General features: G+C 35.9%; 1 protein-coding gene across 1 annotated transcript; it reads right to left on the bottom strand.

Moving 5' to 3' along the window:
• Positions 1 to 841: 841 nt before the first annotated feature.
• prok2 (prokineticin 2) lies at positions 842 to 4,200 on the bottom strand. The gene is made up of 3 exons (XM_056751080.1): positions 3,955 to 4,200; positions 2,486 to 2,611; positions 842 to 1,138 (listed from the first exon to the last, which is right to left on the bottom strand). The coding sequence occupies exons 1-3, from the start codon at positions 4,024 to 4,026 to the stop codon at positions 986 to 988; spliced, it is 351 nt and encodes a 116-aa protein (XP_056607058.1). The 5' UTR covers positions 4,027 to 4,200; the 3' UTR covers positions 842 to 985.
• Between the last annotated feature and the right edge of the window lie 8,198 nt (positions 4,201 to 12,398).

Raw genomic sequence — 12,398 nt, forward strand, 5'->3', positions numbered from 1 at the left:
TCAGACCAAAGAAATGTATTCAGATTTGGAACAACTAAAAGGTGACTAAATGATGAGAGAATTTATTTTTATTTGGGGCGAACTAGCCCTTTAAAATGGTTGTCAAAGGTGGGTGAGAACTGTTTGTTTTCCTAAATTCTTCAAACTATTTTTTGTATGATTCTTTTTAAATAAATATTTCTACAATGGCAGTCAATGGTGCCCCGGAAATCTCAGATGCTAACATTCTTCCAAATACCTTTCTCTGTGTTCAACCAAACAAAGAAATGTTTACAGGTTTGGAACAACTCGGGGGTAAGTAATTCATGACAGAATTTACATTTTGGGTGAACTATCCCTTTAAATACACAGACACCTTGAAAGCAGTGATGCATTTTGTAAGTGTAAATGTACAGTCATCTCTTATGCTAAATAAACTCAGAAAAGACTTCAATCTCGACAACGACAGTATAAAATATTTCAAAGAGCACAAAAGTTCAGCAAGTACCTCATTTCATGACCAACGAAATGTCATAAAGTTGTATTTCATACTGTTAGCTTAAGCATACACTTCTATGCTTCTACTCTTCAAGTAACTTCTGTCTTGGTGTCAAAACAAAATAGACATGATGGGCTTCTAGGAAATTATGGCTAAAATTCTCAGTTTTTCATCTTTACCAGTTTTTCAACTTCTCTTTTTATATTTGAAAAATAAACAAGGCGTTACTACTGTAGTGTAGCAATAGTAGATAGTTAGGCAGGAAATGCTTTCTTCATAAAGTCTAGTAAACTGAAGAATAGAATAGCCTAAATATAACTCACAATATCTGACAATGACTTATTACAGTGTTTATTTATTTATTCTGGTCACACAATGACATTTTGTCAAAATATGCATTTTAAGACCTAATTAATTTCCCATAAAGATTAAATAGTTCATTAAAATAAATTACTTTAAAGTCAATACTGATTTAAAGTACACTTTACTATACACTTTATACAAGCATTAGTAGTACACTTTACTGGCACACTTTACATCAGAGGTAATCTTGAAACAAAAGGGAAGAGAGACATTTAGATTTTCCATCATCTGTGGTGATGCAAGCCAGGTTGGGCAAACATGGGCATGTATGATGGAGTCTCTGCCGTAGAACGGGACCTATACAGAAAACAGGAAATTATTAAAAAATACAGGCATATGAAGAAAAAATCATCATAAAGGAATGATACAAATATTTCACCCCCAAAAAATCAGACATTTTTTCTCCATCATGTTGTTCTAAACCACGTTTTTGTGAAACCGGGTCCCAGAGTGGATAAATCTGAAAACGCCACCATGTGTGCAGACGAATATTTTTTAAACGATGATGTCATCACCCCAGCATGCAAAGTTTATGCCCATGCTCCAAGTCTTCTCCTCCGTTTTTTTATCTCTGTGGTAAAATTACAGCGCCACATACTGATTTGGCATGCACTACATCGTTTTGAGCCGGTTTAGCGATTTCATTTTTTACGCAGATATTTCTTGAGACGACGCTGTGTAAAAGGAAAAAAAAGATTGGATAGGGAAAGCTCTGGCTTCGTGTGGATGCGGACTAATATTCTAACATAACATAACATAAGTTAATGATGACAGATGTTTTTGGGTGAACCGTCCCATTCTGAGCCATTTTTGGGATTTCTGAATTTGGCATAACCAATTTAATATGGACACCATATCCTCATACATTGGTGTAAATACAAAATGTTTGTGTCATATTCCAGGAAACCCCTCCAAAATTCATAAAACACTGCTGAAAGTGATAAACAATATCGTGTGTGTTGTCAGTCCTTTGAAAAAAGACTCTATTTGAAAGTGTATTTCTGCGAGCATGAGGGACCCAGGAACCTGCAGACAATTGTTCTTGATTCCAACAGGTCGTAACAAATAGCGGAAAAAAAAGATTTTTTCTCTATTATATGGTATTCAAATTTTGACATTTTTAGACAGACCCCATAACCACATAAAGTGTTATAAAAAATGCAATAGTTTTGTGTAATTTCACAGTAAACCTCTCAAAATTGGATGTAACACAGCTAGAAGTGCAGACAAATGATGGTTCTATGTAGAGTCGGAGCTTCCGTTTAATATTTATCTCATGTGGACAGACAGAGGTTCAGATTTTTAACAGAATTTTAACTATCCCAGCTTTTATGTCACGTTGATGACGCAGCACATCAATTGCAAGACATTGGAAGCGGAAATTTTACTTTTAAAACCATGAAAAGATGTAGGAATGGACTTATTTAGTAGAAAACGACCTAACGAAAAAGATTAAAATAAGTTACTTTATGTAAGATAAATAAGAAAATGGTTCACTTCTTCAAAAACTATGCTTTCACATGATACCACATATGATAGTTAGAGTTACAGAAATACATCTAAACATTAAGGGAATACTTTCATGACTTGTCTGACCCGACGGCTGGTCCATAGAGTTAACAGGTAGAAAGTGAAAAAATTAACCTTGTGGCTCATTGGATGACATTCCTCTCCCTCTTGACCCATTGGAACGCACATTCGCAGGCTCCGGATCCACAGGCTGATGGCACAACACATGCCACCTCCACACTGCGAGTCCTTCTCACATGCCTGCACACACACACAATGTCCTTTCTCATTAAAAATACATCAATATTTCAACTCATAAACATTCAATGATGAAACATACTGTGTCCACCACGTGCACTAAAATAGCCTCATGCAGTATTTCGAGTGATATAGAGCCACACGGGTGACATGAGATCTCTCTGTAAATCCGGTTGAATTCACCCCACTGATTTGCCCTGACAGTCTGTGTAGGAAAGAATTCTAAGCATGTTTAAGAAATGCCATCCCTCCATCTCAATCTCACTTAGGCCAGGGGTGTCCTGACAGCAATTTTACATACTGTGGGAGTACTACAGACTTTACTGTCGTGACAGGTATGGAGGAAATGCATCCCAGCACATTCATATCAAACTCTGCTGTGCATCTTTTCGGACCCAAGAAATGACTTTGTAATGACAACAACACTGTATCTATTTGGGCTGCACTTATAACTTCTGTTTATCAGATCAATCACTGTAGAAAGCAGTTATACTATCTAAGACACATTGATGTAGTGTAAGAGAGCAAAACAGTCAAAAAATAAATAATTTCTAAATATTTTCGATCTTTTAATAAATTTTAAAGTTTTTATGACTTGAACTACCACAAAATAAACATAACAACGTTAATTACAGTAAAACATCTACATTGTTTCTATTTTTTGTAAATATTAGGTCCAAAAAGCCATTCTGTGAATGGATAATCTATCTAATACCTCTCAATGGATTAAATATGTATTAAAAATAAAAGTAAAAAAGGATGCTTTTACAGATTCATATTAAAAAATGATATTCTGTCTCCGACCAGAAATATCAGAGACAGAAATATTCAAGTTTTTCATTTAATCAGCATGTCTAGATGTATTGTGGCCATTTCATTCCAGTTTCTGTTCAATTTCAACAAAATTAAACCTCAGGAGTTGCAAAAAGCATCCAACAGCAATGTGAAAGAATAACAGCATGACAACACACATGAAACCTGTGATAATAATCCAGGTTATCACATAATTTTTTTATTATTTAAAACTTGTTGTTTTGCTTAAAAGTAAATATGAATTTGTTTTCTTTTGTATTTGAGGTCAGAAGAAAAATAAAGAGCCTCTTTTTTTTGTTATTTTGATCTGTTTCTCCACTTTTCATTTTCTGCAAATAGAAATAATATTTTTATTCGAAATTTGCGAGAAAAAATGTTAGTACTTCACGGAATGAAATAAAATGATCACTTTAAACACATACCTATAAATAGTCAATTTGAAAAAACAGCAATATCATTTTTGAAGTGGTCTCTTAATTTTAATAAAATTAATAATAAACACATTGATCCTACAAGTTGTTTGGGTCACTCACCCCAGTAATGACTGCATTTGAAGCATACGATACCAGCAACAGGCAGAGAAGAAACGATAGTCTGGACCTCATGGTCTTCAAAACTGGCTTTCACCTCTGGTTTTTCTCCCCTAGGGGGTCCAAGCAATAAACTGTCTTTTGCTTAGACAAACAAAAGTCTATATTTTGGTTTTCTTCAGGTGTCCAGCAGAAACAAAAGGTAGGCACGTAGTGTGATGAGCGTACATCCAAAAACCCGAAGAGAGGTTTTAAAGGTCTGCTGATGTGGGATGGACTGTTTATAAGCACTGTCCTTCATTCAGAATTATCTGTGAGTCACTCTCTCGCGATTTTATACGTGAAAAGGACGAAGTATGACAAAAGAACAAAGAGAAGCCAAGGTGACATCGCAAGACCCCCCCCACCCACTACCAAATAATGGCTTGCATTACACCAGATAGACACCAGGTTGGTTTATTTCCATCAACAGCAGATATTGAACAAAATAAAGCATTTTTAAAGATTATTTTGGGCATTTTTGTCTTAGTGGCACAGTTAAGTGAGAGAGGGGAAAGGAAGCGAAGCGGGAGAGAGAGATAGAGAGAGAGAGAAGGGGGTGGATTTTGGAAATGACCACGAGACGGGAATCGAACCTGGGTCGAGCCGACAAGGCTATCGGCTCGGATGAACAAAATCAAGATTTAGAAAAGAAAAAGTTAGAGGTTTTATAGCTTGTGCTTCATTTACATCTCAATAAAGTGTCCTACTATACACACGTATGCAAATGGAAACTGTAAAATGCTCCGCAAGGCTACCAAACCTGAGCAACACAAAAGCTGTCTTTTTCCTCCATTCTCAGGGTCACGTGCGCAAATATTTGCATTTTTGTAAAAAGCCATGAAAAATAATAAGGCAAAAATTATGAAAGAAAGCTTTGAATGGTTTTGGGTTGCGCAGGCCAAGGATGACAACGTCAGCTGCAAATGTCCTTGTGAGTTACGAACGGCAGTTCAAGGCGGAGAAGCTGAAAATATCTTTAACGCATAACAAGGAATGTGAAAAAGCCAGTGGTCACAATTGGTTGGCTACTTGGCATTCAAGTGTTTGGCATGCCGTTACCGAAGGATGAATGCATTTTCTTCACATTTTACTACAAGAACTTGCTACATTGCTTTGGTTTCAGGTATAAATGGGTCAAAATGTTAAATCAATAGAGCACAAACTGATTTTGTGTGGAGAAAATCACAGTACTTGAGACACTTAAAATGAATGAATTTTATTTCAGATAATGAAATATGAATGCAAGTGACACCAGACCTAAAAGATTCTCTTTTAGAGCTACTTTGGCAGAACAGCCCACGCGTAGTTTAATACATTACTGTGGAAATTTTCGACACATCTGGCAATTAGAAAATGTTCAACTATTTTGTCTTGCTTGAAGTATTAGTGCTAGCCTACATCCGTAAAACAAATGCCAATTGATTTATATTTTTGGTAGGCTACGAATGTCATGACATCCAACAATGCGGCAACAATGCGGCTGTACACTTTATGTGGACAGTGTTATACCGGGCCCCTTCATTACATTATGGACTTCTGCCAGTTATGTGTCTTCCTATTGGTTTGTAAATCAATCTGAAATAGATAAAACAAATACAAAATATTTGCAAAGTGCCAATGACTGCTGATCCATTAAAATGAACCTGGCCACCATTAAAGCGGCCGTGCAACGATGTGTCATGTATTCTGACTTCTTTACAATGTTAAACGTGCTTTCTTCTCATGCTTAACATGGTCAACTTGTCAAAAAGTGAGTTGGGTGTATTACCTAGTATTCTATGCTTGATACACTCCCCTAGCGATCGTACAGGTTTCGGAAAGTTTTTTTTCGAACATATAAAACTGTTTTGTAACGACTTTTCTTAGTCCCTTATTGGACAATTCTCCCGGGAAAAGAATGCAACATGGCCACAGGAGAGCTGGAGCATGCGCAGACGTCACTTTCAACAGAAAGCAAGAGATAGAGAGCATATGTTCGTGAAGTTCTGGTGTTTGTTTCTTCACTGCATTTGGTTGATGAATGTTATATAAACTGTGGAGATAACGCTGGATTTGGAGATCGTTCGAAACTAATATATAGGGTCGTCCCAGCGCTAAAAGATACCAGACATGAACCGCATGTGGTGAGTGAAACTGATATCTGTGTTTTTTTTTACACAGTTCAGCCTACCCCTCCCCCCGCACACATCGTATGTTTTGTAAACATTCGTAAAGCTGTATCTATCTTTTATAAATGTGATCAAACGAAACACCCTTCAAAGTTATGAATTATGCAGTACTACTCTATAGGTACTCAAGATTAATATGAGATTGGTAGAAACCGCTTGTGTTACGCCTGCTTTAACAGTGCAGACTGTTTTATTTACACAAAAAATTGACGTTTTTAAAATGATCCCACATTTGTAAATAAAAGCTAAATATTTTGTATTATTTTCTATGGCTCATAGTTTTCTTTCATTAGCTTTTGGGATATTCATTAGATGCATATCATTTGGTTAAACATGGCTTTCAAAATAGGGACTTCAATAGCACACAGTATTGAAGTTTCAGGTCTATGAAAGGACTTATTAATATCCTATTAGTGCCACCTCTCTCTCTCTCTCTCTCTCTCTCTCTCTTCATCCTCCTGCCAGGTGTGTCCCCTAACCCTTCTCTGCATCATCTGAAGGCGCATGTTTCTGTATGATTTCTGATGAAGAGTAATGAGAATGTATTAAAAGAACCATGCGAGTGGAGATCCAGCAGAACAGCAGTCCTGCATGATCAAATTCAGTGATACATATTCAGTGATACAAATGTAAGTCTTTTCTCCATGTGGTATCATGGATTGTTAACAAGAGCCCTATAATCAAGTGCCATAATCCTTTATTACGCTTGAGTTACCAGAACAGATGGTGTGGAGATGTAAGCAAACTGATGATTACATAGAAGCTCTTTTGTAGCTAATGTAGTACTCAACAAGAATTATTAAGAAACTCGCCACGATCACTAAACGGGCCGTTCATTCAACTCATGCACTCTACTGTATATGTTATTTATTTAGATTCATGCAAACATCAATAGATTCCTTTATTTAAAGAGACAGTTCACCCAAAAATTCTGTAACCGTCTAAGTGGTTTTAAATCTGTTTAAATTTCTTTGTTCCTTTTACCGTAGAAAAAGATATTTGATAAAATGCTTGCAACCAAACCGTTCTTGGCCACCATTGACTACCATGTAGGAAAAAATGACAATGGTAGTGAAAAGTGCCCCAGAGCTGTTTGCTTTCCAACATTCTTCAAAATATCTTCTTTTGTGTTCAACTGAACAAAGACATTTATAAAGAAATGTTTCGGACTATGGTAGTCAATGGTGGCCAAGAACTGTTTGGTTTTGTGTTCATCAGAACAAAGAAATGTATACAGATTAGGAACAATTTAAGGGCGAGTAAATGAAGACAGATTTTTTTGGGGGATTTGTGGCTTTTTATGGCCATTGTAATAAACCCACAGATAAATTATGTTCCATCCAAACAGCATTTTAAGGCGCCTAAAAGTAGGCAGGTCAAAGGTCGACTCTAAAGTCGTGTCACATATGTCCAATACAATCCCAGAATGCACTGCAATGCATTACAAATCTATTCTGCTTCATATAAAAACTGATATAAAGGTAAATTTTATTGAATTTAACAATCTATTTTGGTTTATTCATGTAAGTGTATTGGTTTTTTTGACATAGCAACATGGTGAAGTCGAATTCTTATTGAAACAATTATGAGTCAATCCTTTCAAAACTGGGACTCCATAAAACGTGACTCAATCTGAATCTTTGTGGGACTCTTCTTCTGTTCAATAGAATATCTCTAATTCATGTTGCACAGAAACTGGCTGCGTAGGATGAATATATTTCATTTCCCCCAAACTATAACAGACAAGCTGGTAAAAACAGTATCCTTATCATAGCTCATGTTCTCTGAAGGAAATACGCCTCAGTTGGATATTAAGCTGGTGATTAGCAGATGTCAAACTGAGGGTAAAAAACACACAGAGCATATCATTTACTTGTTGTTGGGATGTCGGTTGCTGTTGGGATGGTTTGTGTGGGTGTTTGGCAGACAGTTTGATAAAGAGAAAGCTGAAAGTGCCTTTGGTGTCAGAACCGATTAGTGCATGTCCAAATGCATTGTGGATCCAGATGAATATCAAAATCGATGCGTTTACATATAATACCATTGCACCCACTTCTTAATGTAAAAAGCAGACTTCATCATTTCAGACCGATGAATTCAGAATGAATGAATGGGGGGTCGAGTACCTTTTTGGGTTAATGAAAATGCACCTATTGAAATCCAATTCAAATATTCAGATCCACATTTATGAAAACAGGACGCAAAATAAATTGTCTTGTCTTTACAATTCACAGCCTGTGAATAGACTTTGCGCACATAAATGTTTTTTTATACCAAAAAATGGATGCTATGTTTGAAGCAGTATGTGAGTTATGAAATTCACCTGGTTTGCACTACATTTAGGAAATGTATAGCATAAATTCTTTTGAAAAACATTTCTATAATTGATTGGTATTCAGGGAAACAGACAACAAAGATTAAATCCTCAAAAAAATCCACCTTCATTTCTTTCATGTACCAGAGCTTCACAGTCCCTTGGCAACCGTCTGAGTATTTTTCCCTCTCAAGATCTAAGTTGGGAACACTGCGTCATATTTTATGTAGTTTGTACTTCTGTAAATGGTTCAGTGGTCAGGTAAGATCCCTCATGAGTCATTCATTTTGGGAGGCTTTATCATACTTAACAGAGTCAATGTCTGTTTAGAAAGCAACTGCAAAATATTTGTTTCACTTATCCTGAACGTTCTAATGAAATGTAACTAACACGGCTTGGACTATGATCTTATTGCATTCTTTATTGAATAAAAAAATAAAGCTATAAAAAGTTTAACACCAGTCAGGCATACAGATAAATTCATAAAAATTCTGATAACTCTTTACAATAGGGTTGTATTTGTGAGTCAACGCATTAATGGGTCAGTTCACCCCCCAAAAAAATCTTTCTTCATTTACACACCCTCGAGTCGTTCAAATCTGTATAATTTTCTTTGTTCTGGTGAACACAGCGTATGATATTAAGAAGAATGCTTGTAACCAAACAGTTCCTGCAACCACATAGTAGGGAAAATGACTGTGTTAGTCAAAAGTGCCCCATGTTGGATTTCCTATATTCTTTAAATATATTCATTTGTGTACAAAGAAATGTATAAAGCAATTTTATGTTTTTTAAATATATCAGAACATTTCTTATCTTATCTAATGGATAAGACTCCCTCTTACCCAAAATAAAAACATTTGTTGGAAACTTCGAACGTTTGAGGTCACACACGTTTATAATTGAATATTTCCCTGAAATGCATACTAGCATAAACACACCACTCCTGTGAAGAGACTCTTTATTATGTGCTATAATTAAGTAAAGAGAAGTTAATTTCTCCCAGACCTCCCACCCGGTCTCCTCCAATCATCTTTATTCTTTTAATTGATCATCTCTCTAGAACAAAACCTGCTGACATTGTGTTTATCATCCAACCGGCACAAGAAAGTTTCTGGGGATAACAAAACTCAATTAGAGATGAAGAACAAAAGAAACGCTTGCCTCTGACAGATCTGTGTTCTCCACTGGTAGCACTTTTTCTATAATTGCTTTTTGTTTGTTTCTAATTTTACTATTTTTGCATACGTGGAAATACAGTAAGTCTGTGTCACGCAAGGCAAAACTAAAACTTTTCTTCTGCCTTTCTTGCCACTTTTATCAGGAGGGACAACATTAGACACACTTTCAAACAGACTGTTTGAAAGCGCCCTTCGGAAAAATAACGTTCGGCTAGAAATTCTTGTCCTCCTGTCTTACAATCTGACAGCCTTGGCTGTTTCTGCCATAACAGAGGAACAATATGTACAAGACAACACGAAGGTCTCCAAAACAGCTGCAAAATCAGCCACAGACATACGGTTTAGTTGACAGTAAGGTACGCCGTGCACCTAATGTCACAGTTTTATCTTGAACCGAAAATATGTACATGATAATGACAGTACTCATTAATCATTTTCATGATTGTTCGTCTAAAGCAAGTATACTATGTGTTGCTAAAGCATGCATCACTGGTTTGCTGACAATAACAGTATTTTCACATGCCAAACATGAAACAAATCTATATAAATTTTAGGGCAGTCAAACGATTAATCGCGATTAATCGCAACCAGAATAAAAGTTTGTGTTTACATTATATATGTCTGTGTACTGTGTATATAACCTTTGTGTTTATAAACACATACCTGCATATATATAAGAAACATATAAAATTTTAAAAAATGAATAAACGTTTATTTGTAATTTAAATTATTGGTAAAACAATTATTCACCCAAAAAATTAAATAAATATATATACATTTATGTTTTATTTATGAATACAAAACTAATATGCACAATACATACCGATTGTCATATTTTCATAGTACATGCCCATCGTAAATTATTTTCCTAATATTGTATTCTGTATTTATTCACACTGTATATCTGCACTTGCTAATTGCACTTCTGGTTAGACCTAAACTACATTTCGTTACACTGTACCTGTATATGTGTAATGACAATAAAGTTGAATCTAATCTAATCTAATCTAAACATGGACACATATTATGTAAAAAAAAAATTATTCTGCATGCGATTAATCGTTTAACAGCCCTAATAAGAGGGTCCTTAGCCATATCTACTTGATCTGCGTATCAATTCGTACGACGTACAAAAATGTATAATTGTTAGAAAAACACTATACTGTAGCCCCTCCCCTAACCCCACCCCGAAACCCAACGTCAGTTGTGCAAAAAAATTGTACTAAAACGTATGCATGAGATATGAATTTGTACGAATGATCCACATCGTAAAAACTGTAAATATTTCTATGGGATTGTGCTGGCCATATCTGGGAAGAAGATTATTATAGAGACTGCTCTATTGACTTGAGCCAGTGCCAGTATTACCACATACAGTAGCAACACCTTAGCAACCTCTGCTGCGCACGAACAACCCATAAGAAACAAAAGTCAAAGATTTTAAACATCTCAATTATTTTTCCTAGACATTATTTCTCCCAAAGGCTGAGAAAAAATGCTCCATTTTGCATATATGACCAGTCATCCTACCATTGACGCTCATGCAGGCAAACAGAGACACAGAGAGAAAACTATTATACTCTGTAATTTGCCCCTGTCTAAATAATAAAATTGCCATTGTGCTGATCACTTTGTTAGTTTTTCTTCTGGAGAGCAGGTGTGCTTGATGTTTTAAGAACATGATGTATAATTATAGGTGAAGCAATATGTGCAATACCACATACTTCAAACAACAATTCACATGTCAAGCTGACTTACGACAGCCTTTCATTGTTGAAAAAATCCTTTAAACAAAACCACATGCCTGTCAAACAGCAAAATATTTGCCCTAGAGTTATTTTTCTGAAAAGACATTTAACGCAACGCTAAAGTCTTCAACATCCCCCCCACCCCACAAGGTCAGAAATCCATACATTTTGATAAAGACCTTGACATATCTGTGACCAACCATTCTGACGAACCTTAAAAATTTCAAGAGCTCCTAGAAGCACAAAACATACTTACAATTAGAAAATATTCACAAAGAAATTCGTTTATTTTGTGTGTTTGTGACGGAGCGGAATTATGATAATGGCTGGAAATAAAAAGGTTGTGGGTTCAATCACTGCACTATTAAAAGTGTATGCTTCGGCAAAGACAATTTCTCATATCTATATCATTTTTTGTGCATCATATCTTCAGAAAACGGGGACTACATGGCAGGTGTGGATCACCGATGGATGTTTGGGAAGGCCGGTGAAAGGTATGAACCGCAACAAACATGATTCTGTTCTCAAGACCTGCAACCTGCTCAACTCAAACAGTCCCGGTTACAAACAAACATCACGTAACACCCTCAATTCCCTTCTGGAGAACTGAGAAATAAATATCCATGACCTGTATTTGAACTGTCTGTCTGTCATTTCTACAGAGACGTCACTTCAATCCGCCACGTCGCCTGAAGTTTTAATAAAGCCGCCAACCACCTCCAAGCAAACATCTGTCAACAGCTTCGGGGAATATAAATAGAAGATATGTTCAAATGAAGCGACTTAGACAATAATTGGATCCGTCAGGTTATACTGGTTATACTAAACATTAAATTCAATATTGTCATGTACTGCATTCCAAACTGTATAGATGTTTCTTCAACACTGTGATAGGATACACAACTGATATAGTATACTGATAATGTAGCAGACCCTCACAAGGACAAACAATTTGAAGAAATAGTTCTGCAAAATAGGGGATTTGTAAGGAATA

Source organism: Triplophysa dalaica, chromosome 6 (assembly GCF_015846415.1).
Source record: "Triplophysa dalaica isolate WHDGS20190420 chromosome 6, ASM1584641v1, whole genome shotgun sequence".
Classification (NCBI taxonomy): Eukaryota; Metazoa; Chordata; class Actinopteri; order Cypriniformes; family Nemacheilidae; genus Triplophysa; species Triplophysa dalaica.

Excerpts from the sequence above, each read along its gene's own strand:
- prok2 (XM_056751080.1), bottom strand. The coding sequence starts at position 4,026 with ATGAGGTCCAGACTATCGTTTCTTCTCTGCCTGTTGCTGGTATCGTAT. Across the intron at positions 2,612-3,954 it reads CAAATGCAGTCATTACTGGG|GCATGTGAGAAGGACTCGCA; the intron begins GTGAGTGACCCA and ends GTGTGTGTGCAG. Across the intron at positions 1,139-2,485 it reads GTCATCCAATGAGCCACAAG|GTCCCGTTCTACGGCAGAGA; the intron begins GTTAATTTTTTC and ends TTTTCTGTATAG.